Raw genomic sequence first — 22689 nt, forward strand, 5'->3', positions numbered from 1 at the left:
AATACATATTTATTTATATATGTATATATATATACATACATATATATATACATATGTATATACATATGTATTTGTATATATATATATACACACACACACAATAAAAGCTATATATTCCAATAAAGACTATTTATATATACACATATATACACACACACACGTGTATATATATATATATATATATATATGCATATATATCTACACACACATATATATATATATCTACATATGTGTATATAAATACACATATATATATATATATATCTAAATACACACACAAATATACATACATGTCATATGTATATATATCACAATAAAAGCTATATATATATATCACAAAGGCTATAAATATATTGCCTTTATTGTGATAATTGATTATCAAATGGTTGATTTACACGTATCTGATGCATTACAATTATAGATTCTTATACAGTTATATTATATAATAATAAACACAAGATAGTACAGTGATATAAATGGATTCCATAGACATTTTAAGTTGCATAAAAATAAAAACTTTTATTTATTTGGCGGCTTTAGTTAAGACTCAGTTACTTTACACACAGAAAGTACACAGAACTCAAATAAATATGACGCGTTTTTACAGAAAAGTACATGAAAATAACCCGAAGAGAACGACTCAAACTTCACACGTCATCAGAGATTAACTTTCATTTTATTCATGAATCACGTGGGTTTATAGGGGCATGCTGCCCGTTGCCATGGTAACTCTAACATTAGCTTCGGCGTCACGTGGAACCCAACACGACATTCCTATTTACATTGAAGGCAGAGTCATCTCTAGAGGACCCAGATCCAGCAGAGACCAGGAGCCTACACCACTCTGCTGGAGACCCACGACGTGTTGCTGGACTCGCTGGAGGGAAGAGGGGCACCTGAGAACCAGACTGTCAGACCCTGCTGCAGTAGAATGAGAGCTTTTCTAAAGGGACACTACCACTTAAGTCCACAGGGGGCGCCAGATTCAACACAATGTTAAAGTTCCCCGTAGTGACCTTAAGTCTGGCGGTTTCTGAGCTGGTCCGGGTTCGATTCTTGCTCACGGTGCTTCAGTCTCTGCAGCTTCAGGTTTTTTCTGCTTCTCCACAAAGTCTTTTTTAAACGCTACAACTCAATGGTTTCTCCCGCGTGTCGTCTCTCTGGTTACCACTGCCAGCCAACTGGTTTCTATGGTTACGACAGTCTGCTGACTGGTTTATCCCTCATGTCTGCTAAGTGGTCTGTCCCGTGTGCGTGTGGACCATCAGGTGCCGCCTCAGGTTACTGTGCTGGGTAAATCTCTTGCTGCAAAAGGAACAGGCGAACGGTTTCTCTCCGGTGTGGACGGCCAGGTGTTGCCTCAGGTGTCCCTTCTGCGTGAATCTCTTGCTACAGAGCGAACAACCAAACGGTTTCTCCCCCGTGTGAACTTTCAAGTGCCGTCTCAGGTTCCCGTGTATGGCGAATCTCTTGCTGCAGACCGCGCAGCTGAAGGGCCGCTCCCCCGTGTGGATCCTCATGTGGATGACCAGCTTGCTGCTGGAACCGAAGCTCGTCTTGCAAACCGGGCAACAGAACCGGTTCCCGTCCGAGTGGAGCCTCATGTGAGTCCTCAAAGAGGACTTCCGGGAGAACCGCTGACCGCAGACTTTGCAACTGCACGGTTTCTCCCCGGCGTGGGTTCTCATGTGTTGATGCAAGCTGCCGCTGGAACCGAAGCTCGTTCTGCAAACCGGGCAGCTGAACGGTTTCCCGTCCACGTGGATCCTCATGTGCGTCGTCAAGGAGGACCTCCGGGAGAACCGCTCGCCGCAGACCGAACAGCCGCACGGTTTCTCCCCCGCGTGGGTTTTCATGTGTTGACCCAGACCGGCGTCGGTGCCGAATCTCTTTCCGCAGATGGAGCAGCCGAAACGTTTGCCCGGCGACATTTGCCCGGCGCTGCATTCGATATCCGTCTCGGGCGCTTCGTCGTTCGTCGGAGGGTCCGAAGCCGACCGAGGCTCCTCCTCCTCCTCCTCCTCCTCCTGCTCCTCCTCCTCCTGCTCTTCTTCCTCCTCACGGTCGCCTCTGACGTCCGTCTCGGGTTCGGAGGCTCGTAGAGAACCCTCGTGAGCCGGTTCCTCGTCTCCTTCCCTCATCGCGGCAGCGAATGGGAACTTGACGTCGGCCTCCTCCAGCCCTTGGAGCTCCTCCTCCTCACCGATCCAGAGTTCTTCCTGTTCCTCTTTGATGTGTGGGGGCTCCTGGTCCTCCTGGTCCAGACTGGGGGTCCACTCCTGCTGCTCAGGGGGAACCTCTTCTGGAACCAGCTGCTGGACGTCTGTGGAGAACAAAGAAATACATACACACGGCTTAGCATCGCTCTTTAGATCATTTGTGATACATTTCATGTATTCATTATGTTTCATGTCTGTCTTATAAAGTCACTCAATGTGCTTTTACTGATCCGGCATGCAAACAAATGAAATACTCAAATACTCCTACAGAGTATTCAACTGGGCTGTATACTACTGAGTGTGTACTTATACTTCATAGCAGTACTACGTTTACTCCACAGAGACACGCTACTGGTTACAAAAGATGAGAAAGTTTGCGATATTGTTCATTTAGTCCTCTCGAGGTAAACAATTGAATGCAGGACTTTTAGCCGTACTAATAGTTTTATTGAAAAAGGTCAATAGTTAAGACTTCGTGTTGCCGATAGCAACACTTTGTGTAAACAAAACCAGGACAAAATACACTAAATTCAGCGTTAAAAACAGTCGGTAGTTAAATCAAATCCTACGCTGTTCCTTTAAGAACAGGTGACTTTGTACTTTAATGGACATTTATTTAAAATAAATGTCTCCATTCTTCATCATAAAAGGACAGAAATCTGAAGGATTGTGAATCCTGAAGTAAAAGTACTTAGTTATATTCCACCACCGCTTGTTTCTTAGCAGTACTTTTACATCAGTAAAGGGTACTAAATACTTCTTCCACCACTGGTTTCCCAGGAGATTAAACTGATACAGTAAAAAGTACAACATGTACCTCTGAAATGTAGTACAGTATAAAGTACATGTACCTCTGAAATGTAGTACAGTTTAAAGTACTACATGTACCTCTGAAATGTAGTACAGTATAAAGTACTACATGTACCTCTGAGATGTAGTACAGTATAAAGTACTACATGTACCTCTTGGATGTAGTACAGTAAAAAGTACAACATGTACCTCTGAGATGTAGTACAGTTTAAAGTACTACATGTACCTCTGAGATGTAGTACAGTTTAAAGTACTACATGTACCTCTGAGATGTAGTACAGTATAAAGTACTACATGTACCTCTGAGGTGTAGTACAGTATAAAGTACTACATGTACCTCTGAGATGTAGTACAGTATAAAGTACAATAGAAGTACAACATGTACCTCTGAGGTGTAGTACAGTATAAAGTACTACATGTACCTCTGAGGTGTACTACAGTATAAAGTACATGTACCTCTGAGGTGTAGTACAGTATAAAGTACTACATGTACCTCTGAGGTGTACTACAGTGTAAAGTACAACATGTACCTCTGAGATGTAGTACAGTGTAAAGTACTACATGTACCTCTGAGGTGTAGTACAGTATAAAGTACTACATGTACCTCTGAGATGTAGTACAGTAAAAAGTACAACATGTACCTCTGAGATGTAGTACAGTATAAAGTACATGTACCTCTGAGGTGTAGTACAGTATAAAGTACAACATGTACCTCTGAGATGTAGTACAGTATAAAGTACTACATGTACCTCTGAGGTGTAGTACAGTATAAAGTACTACATGTACCTCTGAGGTGTAGTACAGTATAAAGTACAACATGTACCTCTGAAATGTAGTACAGTATAAAGTACTACATGTACCTCTTGGATGTAGTACAGTAAAAAGTACAACATGTACCTCTGAGATGTAGTACAGTATAAAGTACATGTACCTCTGAGGTGTAGTACAGTATAAAGTACAACATGTACCTCTGAGATGTAGTACAGTATAAAGTACTACATGTACCTCTGAGGTGTAGTACAGTATAAAGTACTACATGTACCTCTGAGGTGTAGTACAGTATAAAGTACATGTACCTCTGAGGTGTAGTACAGTATAAAGTACAACATGTACCTCTGAGATGTAGTACAGTATAAAGTACAACATGTACCTCTGAGATGTAGTACAGTATAAAGTACAACATGTACCTCTGAGATGTAGTACAGTATGAAGTACTACATGTACCTCTGAGGTGTAGTACAGTATAAAGTACTACATAAAGTACTACATGTACCTCTGAGGTGTAGTACAGTATAAAGTACATGTACCTGAGATGTAGTACAGTATAAAGTACAACATGTACCTCTGAGGTGTAGTACAGTATAAAGTACTACATGTACCTCTGAGGTGTAGTACAGTATAAAGTACATGTACCTCTGAGGTGTAGTACAGTATAAAGTACAACATGTACCTCTGAGATGTAGTACAGTATAAAGTACAACATGTACCTCTGAGGTGTAGTACAGTATAAAGTACATGTACCTCTGAGGTGTAGTACAGTATAAAGTACAACATGTACCTCTGAGGTGTAGTACAGTATAAAGTACAACATGTACCTCTGAGATGTAGTACAGTATAAAGTACAACATGTACCTCTGAGATGTAGTACAGTATAAAGTACATGTACCTCTGAGGTGTAGTACAGTATAAAGTACATGTACCTCTGAGGTGTAGTACAGTATAAAGTACAACATGTACCTCTGAGATGTACTACAGTATAAAGTACATGTACCTCTGAGATGTAATACAGTATAAAGTACTACATGTACCTCTGAGGTGTAGTACAGTATAAAGTACAACATGTACCTCTGAGATGTAGTACAGTATAAAGTACATGTACCTCTGAGGTGTAGTACAGTAACAAGTACTACATGTACCTCTGAGGTGTAGTACAGTTTAAAGTACTACATGTACCTCTGAGGTGTAGAACAGTATAAAGTACTACATGTACCTCTGAAGTGTAGTACAGTATAAAGTACTACATGTACCTCTGAGGTGTAGAACAGTATAAAGTACTACATGTACCTCTGAAGTGTAGTACAGTATAAAGTACATGTACCTCTGAAGTGTAGTACAGTATAAAGTACATGTACCTCTGAAGTGTAGTACAGTATAAAGTACTACATGTACCTCTGAGGTGTAGAACAGTATAAAGTACTACATGTACCTCTGAGGTGTAGTACAGTATAAAGTACAACATGTACCTCTGAGGTGTAGTACAGTATAAAGTACTACATGTACCTCTGAGATGTAGTACAGTATAAAGTACAACATGTACCTCTGAGGTGTAGTACAGTATAAAGTACTACATGTACCTCTGAGGTGTACTACAGTATAAAGTACTACATGTACCTCTGAAGTGTAGTACAGTATAAAGTACATGTACCTCTGAGATGTAGTACAGTATAAAGTACATGTACCTCTGAGATGTAGTACAGTATAAAGTACAACATGTACCTCTGAGATGTAGTACAGTATAAAGTACAACATGTATCTCTGAGATGTAGTACAGTATAAAGTACTACATGTACCTCTTGGATGTAGTACAGTATAAAGTACAACATGTACCTCTGAGATGTAGTACAGTAAAAAGTACAACATGTACCTCTGAGATGTAGTACAGTAAAAAGTACAACATGTACCTCTGAGGTGTAGAACAGTATAAAGTACTACATGTACCTCTGAGGTGTAGTACAGTATAAAGTACAACATGTACCTCTGAGGTGTAGTACAGTATAAAGTACTACATGTACCTCTGAGATGTAGTACAGTATAAAGTACAACATGTACCTCTGAGGTGTAGTACAGTATAAAGTACTACATGTACCTCTGAGGTGTACTACAGTATAAAGTACTACATGTACCTCTGAAGTGTAGTACAGTATAAAGTACATGTACCTCTGAGATGTAGTACAGTATAAAGTACATGTACCTCTGAGATGTAGTACAGTATAAAGTACAACATGTACCTCTGAGATGTAGTACAGTATAAAGTACAACATGTACCTCTGAGATGTACTACAGTATAAAGTACAACATGTATCTCTGAGATGTAGTACAGTATAAAGTACTACATGTACCTCTTGGATGTAGTACAGTATAAAGTACAACATGTACCTCTGAGATGTAGTACAGTATAAAGTACAACATGTACCTCTGAGATGTACTACAGTATAAAGTACAACATGTACCTCTGAGATGTAGTACAGTATAAAGTACTACATGTACCTCTTGGATGTAGTACAGTATAAAGTACAACATGTACCTCTGAGATGTAGTACAGTATAAAGTACATGTACCTCTGAGGTGTAGTACAGTATAAAGTACTACATGTACCTCTGAGATGTAGTACAGTATAAAGTACAATAGAAGTACAACATGTATCTCTGAGGTGTACTACAGTATAAAGTACTACATGTACCTCTGAGATGTAGTACAGTATAAAGTACATGTACCTCTGAGGTGTAGTACAGTATAAAGTACAACATGTACCTCTGAGATGTAGTACAGTATAAAGTACATGTACCTCTGAGGTGTAGTACAGTATAAAGTACAACATGTACCTCTGAGGTGTAGTACAGTATAAAGTACAATAGAAGTACTACATGTACCTCTGAGGTGTACTACAGTATAAAGTACAACATGTACCTCTGAGGTGTAGTACAGTATAAAGTACTACATGTACCTCTGAGATGTACTACAGTATAAAGTACATGTACCTCTGAGATGTAGTACAGTATAAAGTACTACATGTACCTCTGAGATGTAGTACAGTGTAAAGTACAACATGTACCTCTGAGATGTAGTACAGTAACAAGTACTACATGTACCTCTGAGGTGTAGTACAGTTTAAAGTACTACATAAAGTACTACATGTACCTCTGAGGTGTAGAACAGTATAAAGTACTACATGTACCTCTGAAGTGTAGTACAGTATAAAGTACATGTACCTCTGAAGTGTAGTACAGTATAAAGTACATGTACCTCTGAGGTGTAGTACAGTATAAAGTACTACATGTACCTCTGAGATGTACTACAGTATAAAGTACATGTACCTCTGAGATGTAGTACAGTATAAAGTACTACATGTACCTCTGAGATGTAGTACAGTGTAAAGTACAACATGTACCTCTGAGGTGTAGTACAGTTTAAAGTACTACATAAAGTACTACATGTACCTCTGAGGTGTAGAACAGTATAAAGTACTACATGTACCTCTGAAGTGTAGTACAGTATAAAGTACATGTACCTCTGAGGTGTAGTACAGTATAAAGTACTACATAAAGTACTACATGTACCTCTGAGGTGTAGAACAGTATAAAGTACTACATGTACCTCTGAAGTGTAGTACAGTATAAAGTACATGTACCTCTGAGGTGTAGTACAGTATAAAGTACTACATGTACCTCTGAGATGTAGTACAGTATAAAGTACATGTACCTCTGAGATGTAGTACAGTATAAAGTACTACATGTACCTCTGAGGTGTACTACAGTATAAAGTACATGTACCTCTGAGATGTAGTACAGTATAAAGTACTACATGTACCTCTGAGGTGTACTACAGTATAAAGTACTACATGTACCTCTGAGATGTAGTACAGTATAAAGTACATGTACCTCTGAGGTGTAGTACAGTATAAAGTACATGTACCTCTGAGATGTAGTACAGTATAAAGTACTACATGTACCTCTGAGATGTACTACAGTATAAAGTACATGTACCTCTGAGGTGTAGTACAGTATAAAGTACATGTACCTCTGAGGTGTAGTACAGTATAAAGTACATGTACCTCTGAGATGTAGTACAGTATAAAGTACAACATGTACCTCTGAGGTGTAGTACAGTATAAAGTATATGTACCTCTGAGGTGTACTACAGTATAAAGTATATGTACCTCTGAGATATAGTACAGTATAAAGTATATGTACCTCTGAGGTGTACTACAGTATAAAGTATATGTACCTCTGAGGTGTAGTACAGTATAAAGTATATGTACCTCTGAGGTGTAGTACAGTATAAAGTATATGTACCTCTGAGGTGTAGTACAGTATAAAGTATATGTACCTCTGAGGTGTAGTACAGTATAAAGTACATGTACCTCTGAGGTGTAGTACAGTATAAAGTATATGTACCTCTGAGGTGTACTACAGTATAAAGTATATGTACCTCTGAGGTGTAGTACAGTATAAAGTACAACATGTACCTCTGAGGTGTAGTACAGTATAAAGTATATGTACCTCTGAGGTGTACTACAGTATAAAGTATATGTACCTCTGAGGTGTAGTACAGTATAAAGTATATGTACCTCTGAGGTGTAGTACAGTATAAAGTACAACATGTACCTCTGAGGTGTAGTACAGTATAAAGTATATGTACCTCTGAGGTGTACTACAGTATAAAGTATATGTACCTCTGAGGTGTAGTACAGTATAAAGTATATGTACCTCTGAGGTGTAGTACAGTATAAAGTATATGTACCTCTGAGGTGTAGTACAGTATAAAGTATATGTACCTCTGAGGTGTAGTACAGTATAAAGTATATGTACCTCTGAGGTGTAGTACAGTATAAAGTATATGTACCTCTGAGGTGTAGTACAGTTTAAAGTACATCCGTAGACATAAATCATTGTACTGAATCCAGCAGATCAAAGATACAATGAAGCAAAGAGAACAACCTCCTCTGAGTAACCGGACTTCCGGGTTGTAGACGGCGTCCAGCAGCTTCTGCTGCCGGAGGTTCTCCTTCTCGCTGAGCTCCAGCCGCTCCTCGTACTCGGCCATGGTTCTCTCGAGCACCTCGAAGATCTCCTCCGCGGCCGCGCTGAGCCGCTGGCTCACGAAGCGCCGCAGCAGCTGGACTCGGGACATCTTTCCGTCTTCTTCCTCCTCGAGGCGACGAGCTGCGTCACGAAACGGGTTTTTTTTTTAAACGGGGTTTTACCACGAGGCCCCGGGGGGGGACGAAGCTCTGCATCGCCGAGGTTCAGCACGGCGGAGCGGACGGCTTCCGGTGGCCCGTTGTCCTTCAAAATAAAAGCGCCGACACGTTTATTTTTCTTTGCGTATTAATTATTACGCCATTTAAAAAAAAAAAATGTTTTATCAAAGGCCGAATTGAAGAGAGGTATTTGTTATATAACGGCGCGTGTGTTTTGCATTAGAGTGAAACTATCTTCAACGTGGATGTGTTTTAATGGCGTGATAATAATTACCCTTAAAGCTTTGAGTGAGGGACTTTATCCATTACGTTGCAATAACGCGTTATTGGCGGAGGAACCGCATTCAGCTTCGTCTCCATGACGTCACCACTACGCTGGTGTAGATGAGGAGCAGGTGTGCCTCTCTGGCGCCCCCTGGAGGTCAAGCGGGGAAACGCGTCCTCACACCGGTTGAGTTTGTCACACATACAAAATAAAACATAAAAAACAGTGATGAATAGTAACTAAGTATATTAACTCAACTCGTGTGATTGTATGCCGCTTTATACTTTGACGCCAGAACGCCAACTTTGTATTTCTGGTTGCAATAGGATATAAAGTTGTGTATTTTGTACATTAGCTATTACAATTTTCTGAGACACCAACTTTAACTCTCATTTAAGCTTTTCAGCCGTTTATTTGAGTCGCTCGGCTCACTGGTTGCGTTTTCTTTCACTGTCGATTCAGGGAAGCCACGCTCACGCCATGCGGAACATATCCATGTTGATGCATGTTCACAATAGGCTCGTTTCGAGATGAGACAGTTCTGCAATGCATGCCGGTTAGATTTGTGTCTTCTTGCTCCCGACTTGCACACGTGGTCAACGATACTCTCACGAGAGCGAGGCGGCCGTCGGTTTTAGAGCCACATCAGAGAGCTGATTGGCTCTTAGATGTGGTGTACGTAATACGTGACCTCTTGAGAAAAGCTAGCGAGCTATAGCAAACACACAAGCTAGAGAAAAGGAGTAAAAAAAAAAAAAAACACTTCTTTGTGAAGCGGGTTTCTGCAACGACAGCGACGGAAACTTAAGTTCCGGAGCAGACTGGACATAAACACTCCCACTAATTCGCCGTAATGGTGAGTTGTATTTTTATGCACTTTATGCCAGTCGTATAATTTTATTACGTCATATTTATCGCCGCTGGTCTAGTGGGTAACACTGAAGCCCCGAAGCTTCGAATCCTTTTCAGGTACAATAGGAAGAAAGCCTCATGGCTTCATCCACACATCACTAAGGTGAAGTGAAACAAAACTCTTTACTGAACAAAGAGACACGAGGAACTCAGGCTTGACGGCGACTCAAGGGAATACAAAGACAAGGTGTAGACACAGACTAAATACACAGGGGAACCAGACACAGGTGGAAACAATGAGGGCGGGGCTTGCAATCAAACAGGCAGAGGATTGGCTGAGGGCAGGTGAAGGGAATGAACAATCAGGGGACTGTAGAATTGGATAAATTACTAAATTGGGATTTACACATGTGGACACGCCCACACACCCGACAGAGAGACAGCTCAGCCTATGAGCAGACTGTTAAGCTCAACCAATAGGAAGCGGGGATTCCCGGGGGAACGAAAGTTGATAAAAAACAGCAATGTTTGTTGGAGCATGGGGGCTTTTTTCTTTTTGGGTAGACAGAAGGCAGGATAGCTGCGTGCAGGCCGTGCACCTTTAAAAGCCCTCATCTGAGGATTATATTTAGTGTGCATGGCTTACTGGTAGACAGTTAACTGCTTGCAGTCTGTGTACCCACGTGACTCATGTTCCCTCAGATGAGAAGTTATACTCTTTATCAGAACTGTTGCATTTGGTTTTTGAACACAACATGACACAGGAAGCACGCACGGTGTCACGTCAATCACTTCTCCCATGTCTACTGTGGGAAATGTAAAGTTCATCTTTGCCTGAACCAGGACAGAAACTGGTTTGTCGCCAACCACAAGACGAAATAAAAAGGTTCTTGTTTGGGGGAAAAATTAGAACCAAACAAACTGAAATGTTCTACAACCAATTAACATAATTAGGTGATTCTGAAATAAATATTGGTGTGATCAATAAATGTACTAATATGCCTGAAAATATATATGTAAATGACTAAAGATCAGATAAACTCTTATCCAAAAATCAGAATTTTCTGAATATTTGATGCGTCGCACTTCACAGGGTTAAACTGATTTTGTTCTTTTTTGCACTTGACTGAACAGACATAAGTTGTAGAAATGGATTAAGCACATTTACAGGATTACTCTAACCACTAGAATGCATCCTGCACAGTTTTTATTGTATCCATTGATCCAGCGTTCGTAACATTTTGGGACTTTCAGATGTGTGTAATGGAAGAAAAAATGTCTGACATTGGCTGACGACGCAGTAACGTTGAGGTCCAGGTGAAGCAGAAGTTAGAGAGCCCGTAGCTTCTGTACTGTGTCGTATTCACCAGTGAAACAGAATATTTGTGCAGTTACAATACAGATTGATTGACACTTGATTTGAGCGCCAAACGTGTGCTGTTGACGGGTGTTGCGTGACACGGAGTTTCAGAGGACACTCCATCGTTGGTTTGAGTTGGTGTATAACTCCGGTATAACTCTTAAGTGCCGATACTTTGACCAGAAGAATAAACCATCTTGAATTTAGACGTTGTTTGACCGTTATTAGATACACCACCGGGCTACCAATCTTTACTGTGCTCTAACACGCGGGAAACGCAATCTTTACTCGAAGAATTATAGTCTCATTTATAACTTGCGCTTGCTGTAAGCGGCTGTACAAACAGGATTTTGAGTTTGACTCCAGCCAACTGCAAAGAAGATGCTTCACATCTGTCCTGGTCTCCTCAGCTGGACTACAGCCTGAGCTTCTAGTTATGTACAGTTATTTATTATCTTTCTCATATCACCATTTCGGTCATGTGTAGAGCTTGTATAAGAAATAATAACGCTTCAAACAAAGAGCAGATTGGAATACTTATTTTTATTAGAGCAAAATACACTTAATAAATGATGTCAAATAACACATAAACAAACAATAAAATATTCCTCATGGACCCCCTTTGGGTTTATGTCTCATACATTCCCTCCACTCCTTTTCCCACCCTTGGTCAGTGCGCCTCACCATACAGGCGACTGGCCAGTGTCGAGTCTTTTGGGCTGGCCACACTGGATCGGGGTCCTGGCTGCTCATCGGGGACCTCAAAGTGGAAGGAATGTCCTTGTCCCACCTGAACATAGGACGTTGGCTGGAAGGAGAGGCCGGACGGCAACAGCCCCCTCTCTTCAGCCGTCTGGCGTCGATAAAGAACCTGGAGACAAACAGAATTATTATTTTTTTATTAGACCTTTTATTTAACCAGGTAAAATCAATTGAGAACCAATTCTCATTTACAATGATGACCTGGCCAAGAGGCAGTAGCACAGTCCAGAAAAGAGACACAAACAGCACAGACACAATACAGTATGAATGCTGTTAGACTCTTCATCAAACCATAAATCACAGTACAGATTATAAAACATCAGAACAGCCTCATGTTGAACTCTTATCACTGGGTCAGGGTCCTCTGGTTTAGCTCAAAGAGCTGGAGCTCTGTCTGAGCTATCAGCCTCGGGCTGGCCAGCACTGCCTCCTGGATGGCCGTGTAGTCCGTGAGGACGAGGGACCACCGAGTCCTCGGGACCCCACAGATCTTTGTGGCCACTTGGTTGCAAATGGCCTCGACCAGGCGACTGGTGCTTGGCCAGGTTGCAGGGCCCGAGTTTAGTCCGAGATAGCAGCTGAAAGAGTCGTGGAGAGAAAAGAGTGGGTTAATATAGGCAGATATTTAAGAGGACACATTCATATTTGTAAAGAGTCTCACCGTTGGGAAGTCTCTTTGCCGGGACAGGATGTGTTCTTCCCCTACGCTGCCTTCAACCGCCCCTTAGTTTGTGAAAATTAATTCAACCTTGGGCATAAGGAAAATCCAGGATTGTACTCGTCCAGCCGCGACAGCATGTTGTAACTGTATACTGTCAGCAGCAAGTTGGGGGTGTAGAGGCCCTAACACTTTTCCCATTATAAGCCTCGAAGCCACTAGGGGCTAACGGGAGAACAAATTCACTGTCCAGTGCGCTGTGTCTCGGTCAATGCTTTTAATCCAATTGCTGGCTGACATCGTAGCATAACATTAGCAACGTCCAATACTATTGCAATACATTATATGTTGCTTACAGCACAACACAGGATCACGTTGACACGACCATGGTCAAAAACTGTTTGCTGTCAGCTCAAATATTCTGTTTCACTGGTGAATTCGACCAGAACAGAAGCTCTCTAACTTCTGCTTCACCTGGACCTCAACGTAACTGTGTTGTCATTCAATGTCAGAAATTTTGGACAAGCAGTCCCAAAATGTTACCGACACTTGAACAACGATTACATGAAAACTGTGCTAGCTATGAAAATGCTAACAAAATTTGAGTTTTGATAACGTTTGAAACTTTAAATAAATGTTCTACGTTTAAAGTATGTCCAGTCACTATGGGCCCAAAGTTGAGTTTTTGTTTTGCTCTTTCCTCGTCAAACTCCATGTGGAAATTTCGCCATTTTGGGCAATTTCCGTGACTCCCTATTGTTGCAGCTTTGTACGGGTGTCCGGGTGTCCGGGTGTCCTCAGCTGGACGAAATGAAGTCCTGGACAGCCTGAGCTTCATGGTCCACCATGTAATATGTACAGTTAGTTATTATCATTCTCATGTCAGCATGTCTGTCAATGTGTAGAACTTGAATTTAAAATCATATAAGAAATAATAAAGCTTTAAAGTGCAGATTATTATTTTTGTCACAGTTCAACTCCACACCCTCCTCACTCTTTCAGTCACTCCCACCTCGTCAGTCTAACTCCCTTCACCTGTTCACTCACAGGACAGCCTGCAAAACAGCACAAACATGTTGCCCAGCTTCGTCACCACAGAAACATCAAACAAGATGTTCAGCACAAAGAAAGATATTAATTTCATGTCTTACTTACGTGAGTACAGCTGGGAACTGGCAGCTGTACTGGGGGGCTAGCTGCCTGATGATGCCCTGTGACCACATTCCGACCTTCTTGCACCGACGGCGTTCCAGGTACTCAGTAGCCATGAGGTACCAGCCATCAGGGTCCAGGACCCTCCTGTACAGCCCAGCCTTTGTTATGGACCCAGTGCACAAAGGCCATGTCAGCTGTAGATGCCAAATTCGGTGTGGCATCCGGAGGAACAGCCTCAGCATGCAAAGAACGGGTCGGGGGATGCGGGAGGCTATCAAGGAGCTCTCCTGTAAACATAGTCATGATGTTGGAATAAAGGGTTTTCACGTCACATACCCGTGTAGTCCTTAACCATCTGAAGACCAAGCAAGCTTTTAGCTCTTCTGGTTAAGGACGCGCTTGAGGTGACCACTGTAGGAGTACAGAGTTCCCACCTGTCCCTCAGCTGCAACCGGGGGTGGTGCAGCTGTTGTTCCACCTGACCAGTCCATCTACCAGGAATGCCTGGAAACCCGCGTCCCTGAGGAAGCAGGTTTAATATTTTTAATGAAACTGAAAGGCTGACTCCGCCCCTGGTCAGCCTGCCGGTCTTGGTGTACAGCTGCACACCCGGGATGTCCTGAATGCGGAGAGCGTTGAGCAACGGGATGCCCAAGGTGTCAAGGAGCTCCTGGATGAGGAGGGTTGACTCCTGCCCCACGTGTCCTCCTCCGACAGTGGAGCCTCCACTCCTTTTTGGAGATCTTCGGAATCACCTCGGCTTCAGTCAGGCCAACCATCCATTATCCTCCATCTCGAACCGCTTAGCCTTGGTGAGTTGGCCGTCATCTTCGGGGTCGACCTCAAGGATGCAGTGAGACAGCTGCCTCGTGAATGTGAGTACAGCTCGTGGGTCTTAGTCTCACCATAAGCTGCTCCCACTCCTGTGAGAGAATCAATATAATGTGGATTAATTATCTTTAACTGTTATATATTACTGATGCAGTTTTAGTATCAACAGTGTTGGTTTCACACCTGGAACAAGGCAGCTGTCTTGGACACGCCGTCTCGGTTGCAGCAGTCGCGGTCCACGTAGATGAGTTTGGGGGCTGTATCGGCGAGTCGGTACTGCCTCATTAACCCGGTCGCCATCCTGGACAGGCCCTCGGAGCAGGTGAGGACATTGATGACCTGCCCATGTCGTTACCAACGTTGGTAGCCCAGGTGGCACCAGCGAGCTTCTTCTTGGTGGAATCCATCTTCAAGAAAGATCTGAAGGTGGACGTGATCCTGGCCTTGTATTCGTCCAGCCGCAACAGCCCATCGTACCTGTACACGGTGAGCAGCAGCCAGATGGGTTTTGGCAGAGGGGGCGTCTCGGGTGGTGGTGTCTGCCCCATCACCAAGCACAAGGCCAAGACCTGCTCGCACAAGCCGAGGTTCTGGATCGCTCTCCGCATCCAGGCACCCGAGTGCTGCTCCCGCAGGGTGTTGTACAGCTGGTTTGCATTGTTGCCCAGAGTGCGAGACCTCAGCTGCACAACCACCTTCATGTCACAGCACAAACACGTAGTCCAGCTTTGTCACCACAGAAAAATCAAACAAGATGTTCAGCAGAAAGAAAGATATTAATTTCATGTCTTACTTGTACGTGAGTATAGCTGGGAACTGGCAGCTGTACTGGGGACTAGCTGCCTGATGATGCCCTGTGACCACCTTCTTGTACCGACGGCACTCGGTAGCCATGAGTTACCAGCTTTCAGACCTCCAGAGATTCAGGTCACTGATGAGTTGAGACCTCCCCGCGCTGTCACTGGTAAACGGCACAAACATACGGGACATCTTAATACCTGAGGACACTTCATTCAGTTCAGTTTATTTTGTAGACACAGCTACAGGGAACAACTCAGGGTTAAGTGTCTTGCTCAAGGACACACCGACTAGGGCGGGGATTGAACCACCAATCCCCTGATTGAAAGACGGACCTGCTAACCACTGACCCACAGTCGCCCTTCCCTACACGTACGACATCCCTGCCCCAGGACCTCACATCGGATCATGAGGCCTCATGTGTGATGGACTCACCTCAGCACTGCCGGCAGGCGGTGGGGGAGGGAGGAAGGCTGGACCGGGCAACTCCTCCTGTTCCTCTACGGCGACGACGTGACCAGCTTTAAGTCTGGTCTAAAACAGCTCGCTAAACTTAGCCACACAATTCTGTTTACGGCCAATCCCCTGAATCTGGCGTATATAAAGTATTGAGTCATAATTCTCGCGGTACCTACGCTACCTGAAGGCAACGTAGTTGAGGCAGGTCCTCAGCCTTTTGTTACGCTGTCACTCATGATACCACGCCCCTGTAGTTGAAACCACGCCCCCCACGCTAGAACCCGGCCAAAAGTCTGAACCTGGAAAAGAACGATCTGAAAGTGAAAAAGAGAACTGAACCAGAAAAAAAGATTGTAACCTGATTTGAAAGTTGAAAATATAAAATCTGCTACTGAAAATTAAAAATATATATTTTGCAACAAAAAAAACAGAACGGAATCAAAATTATATTGAACCCAACAAAACTTGTCATACTTATTTTTATTTCGAATACATGGTTAAGAATTTTCAGGTTCAAATCTTTTTTTTTCAAACAAACTAATGGCCTGGATTTGGCTCCATAGTTGTACAGGTATAAGTCAAACATCATTTTCATAGAAAAAGTCTATAGAATTAAATAATAAACAAAGCAATTAGTAAACTCGTTAAATCTACAGAAAATCTGGCACTCAGAAAGGAAACGGGGCGGAGCTACGTATAGACACCGGAAATAACCACACGGCGCATTAGAAACGTCTGGTACCAAAGATCACGTGTGGCGAGAGCTACTCGGTGGTTGATAAATATCGTTGTATTGGTTTTTCTACGGTTGATTGTCCGGTGACTGTTTCTATGGTTTGCTAATTGCATGTTGTTGGAGGCCCAGCTGTGGTGACTATAGAATGTGAACTCAGGCCCACCCGTCGGACATTTTACCGTTTGTCGCTTACAGCTGATTTTCTTTCGCCAGTAGGTGGCGCTTTGACACAGTGATATTTAAGAAGTGAAATTAAGTTTATAGGATTTACAGAAAGTGTGCAATAATTACTTAAACAAAAGTAGGCAGGTGCATAAATGTGGGCACCCTTGCTGTTTTATTGATTTGAATACCTTTAGCACTAATTATTGGAACACCAAATTTGTTTGGTAAGCTCATTGACCCTTGACCTACATACACAGGTGAAGCCAATCATGAGAAAGGGTATTTAAGGTGGCCAGTTACAAGTTGTTCTCCTCTTTGCATCTTCTCTGAAGACTGGCAACATGGGAGCCTCAAAACAACTGTCCAATGACCTGAAAACAAAGATTGTTCAACATCATGGTTTAGGGGAAGGAGACACAAAGATAGCTCAGAGATTTCAGCTGTCAGTTTCCACTGTGAGGAACATGGTGAGGAAATGGAAGACCACAGGCACAGTTCTAGTTAAGGCCCGTAGTGGCAGGCCAAGAACACACCAACTCAACCCACAGACCAGCTCCAAAGACCTACAACATGATCTTGCTGCAGATGGTGTCACTGGGCATCGTTCAACTATTCAGCGCACTTTGCACAAGGAGATGCTGTATGGGAGAGGAATGCGGCAGAAGCCTTTTCTGCGCCCATGCCACAAAAAGAGTCGCTTGAGGTATGCTAAAGCACATTTGGACAAGCCAGCTTCATTTTGGAATAAGGTGCTGTGGACTGATGAAACTAAAATGGAGTTATTTGGACATAACAAGGGGCGGTATACATGGCGGAAGAAGAACACAACACTTGCTGCCCACAGTTACATGTGGTGGTGGTTCCATCATGCTGTGGGGCTGTGTGGCCAGTGCAGGTACTGGCAATCTTGTTAAAGTTGACGGTCGCATGGATTCCAGTCAGTATGAGCAGATTCTTGTGAACAATGTTCAAGAATCAGTGACAAAGTTGAAGTTGTGCCGGGGCTGGATACTTCAACAAGACAAGGACCCTAAACACGGCTCAAATTCTACCAAAGCATTCATGCAGAGGAACAAGTACAACGTTCTGGAATGGACATCTCAGTCCCCAGACCTGAATATCATTGAAGGTCTGGTCTGTTTTAAAGCGGGCTGTCCATGAAAACCATCCAACCGGACTGAACTGGAGATGTTTTGTGAAGAAGAATGGTCAAAAATACCTTCAACCAGAATCCAGACCCTCATTGGAAGCTATAGGAAGCGTTTAGAGGCTGTTATTTCTGCAAAAGGAGGATCTACTAAATATTGATGTAATTTTTCTGTTGGGGTGCCCAAATTTATGCACCTGCCTACTTTTGTTTAAGTAATTATTGCACACTTTCTGTAAATCCTATAAACTTAATTTCACTTCTTAAATATCACTGTGTTTGTCTGCTATATGATATATTTAATTGAAATTGCTGTTCCGAACAACCAATGATACATAAATGAAAATCTTGAAAATGATCAGGGGTGCCCAAATTTTTTCATACCACTGTATATATAGATATATATATCATTATTAATGACCCTTTTTTAAACTATATTTCTCGTGTGCATGCTCTAATCCTGCAAATGAAATCTAATTTAATCTGCCATCTGTATTTTAGTTCAGATCCGAAGAGCGTTTACGGTCCGGGAACCGAGTAAGAACTCAAACAAACAGGAAATAGCAGAGCGAAGGTTTGGGAAGTAAAAGAGTGACGTTGCAAAGAAGGAAAGATTGATTGTTTTTTATTTTTTCTAGCATGCTTTTCATTTTACAACAAGGTTTCCTCCCGTGGAGTTTTAGAACCTCCGGTAGCGTCACGCGGACCCCGTTCCACTGATCTGTGAACAGTTTTTATTGCGCAATGCGTCAACAAAAAGGTCCAGAGCTGTCGCTCGGTGACGAGGTTCTTTGAGTCGATGATGAAGGGAAGAATCTGAGTTAGACTTTGATAAAGTGTTACATTGTTTCATGTTGAGGAACATAAACAGATCCAGCATCTTCAAGGAGGTCGAGCGTCTCTAAAGTCAAACATCCTCGACGCCGAAGCTCCGCCCACCGCCGCGGTCGGTTTGAGTGACAGCGCGTCAGACGGAGAACTCGGCTCCGCCCTTCCAGGAGCGTCGGGGCAGCAGGGTCGGTAGTTTGAGTCCGGCGAAGGGGCTGACCCACAGGAGGGAGGGCGGACCCCCGAACACAGACCTCAGGCCGGCCCAGCGGGTCTGACGCTCCCACGTGGGCTTCTCGTTCTTCAGACGCTCGATCTCCTGCGCACACACACACAACCGCATTACACACACACACACACAACCGCATTACACACACACACACACACACACACACAGGTACATAACCTCGTCTCTCACACACACACACACACACACACAGGTACATAACCTCGTCTCTCACACACACACACACACACACACACACACACAGGTACATAACCTCGTCTCTCACACACACACACACACACACACACACACACACAGGTACATAACCTTGTCTCTCTCTCACACACACACACACACACAGGTACATAACCTCGTCTCTCACACACACACACACACACACAGGTACATAACCTTGTCTCTCACACACACACACACACAGGTACATAACCTCGTCTCTCACACACACACACACACACACAGGTACATAACCTCGTCTCTCTCACACACACACACACACACACACACACAGGTACATAACCTCGTCTCTCACACACACACACACACACACAGGTACATAACCTCGTCTCTCACACACACACACACACACACACACACACGTACATAACCTCGTCTCTCACACACACACACACAGGTACATAACCTCGTCTCTCTCACACACACACACACACACACACACACACAGGTACATAACCTCGTCACACACACCGTCTCGTCGTTGCAGATGGAGTGCAGCTGGGTGCTGAACATGACGGCCGTAAAGGTGAAGAAGAGGAGCGCCTCCATGCAGAGGAAGATCATCAGCATCATCGTCACCGGTGGAGAGAAGTCACTGCACTCTGGACACACACACACACACACACACACACACACACACTGAGAAACAGGACCAGGAGGAGAGGGACCAGTTGAAACCGGTCCAGCTGGAGGACTCACCTCACCACTGGACTCACACACACACACACACACACACACAGAGAACCAGGACCAGTTGAAACCAGTCCAGCTGGAGGACTCACCTCTCCACTGGACTCACACACACACAGGACCAGTTGAAACCAGTCCAGCTGGAGGACTCACCTCTCCACTGGACACACACACACACACACAGAGAACCAGGACCAGTTGAAACCAGTCCAGCTGGAGGACTCACCTCTCCACTGGACTCTGACGCAGGTGATGAACTGGTATCCACAGAGAGCCAGAGCGTGGCTGGAGATCATGGAGATGTACATCTGTGGACGGGAGAACAGAACCTCTGAGGGGGAACCACACACACACACACACACACACACACACACACACACACACGTGTGTGTGGTCATCAGGGGCAGCCCGTTGTGGGCAGAATGCGTGACACGGGGACTAAGGAGTCTAACTAAACTAAAGTAAACACATTGGTCACCGTTGTTGCTTCTTCAGACGAAGACGAGCCGGTTCCCGACATCGAGAGAACAAAGCAACAGTTATTATTTTATCATCTACAATCCACACAGAGAGTGTGTGTGTGTGTGTGTGTGTGTGTGTGTGTGTGTGTGAGTGTGAGAGACATCAGTGCAGATGTCACTCTTTACTCCTTTAACTCTTTTCTTTCACTTCTCCAGGAACACAAACACAATCTCTGGTTTCAGAGGAACTGACTGTGAAGAGGACGAAGAAGCGCTGGTTCTTCTCCCCGACACAGTTGTTGACCCACGGACAATGATGGTCCATCTTACGGATGCAGCGCTTACAGATGCTGAGGAGGAGAAAGAGGAGGAGGAGGAGGAGATGAAAGAGGAGGAGGATGAGATGAAAGTGGAGGAGGAGGATGAGATGAAAGAGGAGGATGAGATGAAAGAGGAGGAGGAGGAGGAGATGAAAGAGAAGGAGGGAGGAGGAGGAGATGAAAGTGGAGGAGGAGGAGATGAAAGAGGAGGAGGGGGAGATGAAAGAGGAGGAGGAGGAGGAGATGAAAGTGGAGGAGGAGATGAAAGAGGAGGAGGAAATGAAGGAGGAGGAGGAGGAGATGAAAGTGGAGGAGGAGATGAAAGAGGAGGAGGAGATGAAAGAGGAGGAGGAGGAGGAGATGAAAGTGGAGGAGGAGATGAAAGAGGAGGAGGAGGAGGAGATGAAAGAGGAGGAGGAGGAGATGAAAGTGGAGGAGGAGATGAAAGAGGAGGAGGAGGAGGAGATGAAAGAGGAGGAGGAGGAGGAGGAGATGAAAGAGGAGGAGGAGATGAAGGAGGAGGAGGGAGGAGGAAATGAAAGAGGAGGAGGAGGAGGAGATGAAAGAGGATCAATGTTTATTGATCCTATAATTACAGATATTCATGATTTTTGTTTTTATTCACCTCGTATAATTGATTGCATGCGCAACAATTCTGAAAAGGCGTTCTTGACCTTTGACCTCGGAGGTCAGGACGGTTGAGAGCTCTGAGATCAACTCGCAGGACGAATGCACGATATTAATAAAATCCTTTCAGCCTCTTTTTAGCTCAGATTTGAACTGTCAATCAAAGGGCTGCAGCTCTAAGTTGACCTCTGACCTGCAGTGATGAGCCCTCTCTGGTTTGATGCTGCAGCATTTTGGACACTTGTAGACGACCTCCCCGGGCTTCAGCTGCAGGCTCTCCATGTACTTCTTGGTGGCGTTTCCTTTAGGAACGGCGCCCTGAGGAGATGAGGGGGGGGGAGGAGACGCCATGAAAACCACCCGACTCGGTCAAACCGGTCCCATCGAGTCCCCCGTCGGCTTCCTCACCGGGTCGGTGAGCATGGTGCGCAGGTGGGAGGCCAGCGCCAGCACCGCCAGGCTGTTGAACAGCACGCCGTTGACCACGGCGTACCAGAAGCTCCTGGAGGGCAGCAGCATGACGAAGGTCACCACGAAGTCGGCGAAGAAGACCAGGGACCAGGTGATGAGGGCGCACACCATGCCGCAGCAGTCCCGGATGAACCAGAGGCGCCGCTCGGCCTCGCTGCGGGAACTCCGCTCCGCCGCCGCCTCCTCGTCGTCCTCCTCTCCGTCCAGCAGGGGGCGCTGCTGCTCCACGTCCCTCTGCCGGTGGCCCGAGGACATTCTGCCCTGATGGAGGGAGAGCTGCTGAAAACAGACTCTGGATGCATGCTGTGCATGTGTGTTGTTATGGACACTATTTTTATTCTTGTGTTTTTAACCCCAACAGGCTGATGTTCGTCAAATATCTTTATTTAGCCACATTACTATAATGACGATGTACAATATACATATATATATATATATATATATATATATATATATATATATATATACACACATATACGTATACACACATATATATATATATATATATATATATACTTAATTAATTAATATATATAGTCCAGTTTGAACCAGTGAAGACGGATCTTTACTCACTTGAAAGAGGCTCGACTTTACAGCATCACCGTGTACTTTAC

General features: G+C 44.0%; 2 protein-coding genes across 6 annotated transcripts in view; both read right to left on the reverse strand.

Moving 5' to 3' along the window:
• Positions 1 to 409: 409 nt before the first annotated feature.
• On the reverse strand, positions 410 to 9135 carry LOC117732203 (zinc finger protein 771-like). The gene is made up of 2 exons (XM_034534963.1): positions 8747 to 9135; positions 410 to 2323 (listed from the first exon to the last, which is right to left on the reverse strand). The coding sequence occupies exons 1-2, from the start codon at positions 8937 to 8939 to the stop codon at positions 1233 to 1235; spliced, it is 1284 nt and encodes a 427-aa protein (XP_034390854.1). The 5' UTR covers positions 8940 to 9135; the 3' UTR covers positions 410 to 1232.
• A 9666-nt stretch (positions 9136 to 18801) lies between these two features.
• Positions 18802 to 22689, reverse strand: part of LOC117732205 (palmitoyltransferase ZDHHC7-like) — a 5129-nt gene continuing 1241 nt past the window's right edge. For 4 of the 5 annotated variants that reach the window (XM_034534968.1, XM_034534964.1, XM_034534967.1 and 1 more), the window contains exons 2-8: positions 22649 to 22689; positions 22013 to 22336; positions 21798 to 21922; positions 20911 to 21007; positions 20423 to 20504; positions 19978 to 20108; positions 18802 to 19344 (exon numbers count right to left, since the gene is read on the reverse strand). The exon at positions 22649 to 22689 is cut by the window's right edge. In XM_034534968.1, the coding sequence (XP_034390859.1) occupies positions 19165 to 19344; positions 19978 to 20108; positions 20423 to 20504; positions 20911 to 21007; positions 21798 to 21922; positions 22013 to 22330 (933 nt within the window). In that variant the 5' untranslated portion in view covers positions 22331 to 22336; positions 22649 to 22689 and the 3' untranslated portion in view covers positions 18802 to 19164. The remainder of the gene's footprint in view (positions 19345 to 19977; positions 20109 to 20422; positions 20505 to 20910; positions 21008 to 21797; positions 21923 to 22012; positions 22337 to 22648) is intronic. The other variant, XM_034534965.1, reaches the window with a different exon arrangement.

Source organism: Cyclopterus lumpus, chromosome 6 (genome assembly GCF_009769545.1).
Source record: "Cyclopterus lumpus isolate fCycLum1 chromosome 6, fCycLum1.pri, whole genome shotgun sequence".
Taxonomy (NCBI): domain Eukaryota; kingdom Metazoa; phylum Chordata; class Actinopteri; order Perciformes; family Cyclopteridae; genus Cyclopterus; species Cyclopterus lumpus.

Bases quoted from the DNA above. Each gene is read 5' to 3' on its own strand.
- LOC117732203 (XM_034534963.1), bottom strand. From the start codon at position 8,939: ATGTCCCGAGTCCAGCTGCTGCGGCGCTTCGTGAGCCAGCGGCTCAGC. The intron at 2,324-8,746 runs GTTGTTCTCTTT...TGTTCTCCACAG, and splicing joins AGTCCGGTTACTCAGAGGAG to ACGTCCAGCAGCTGGTTCCA.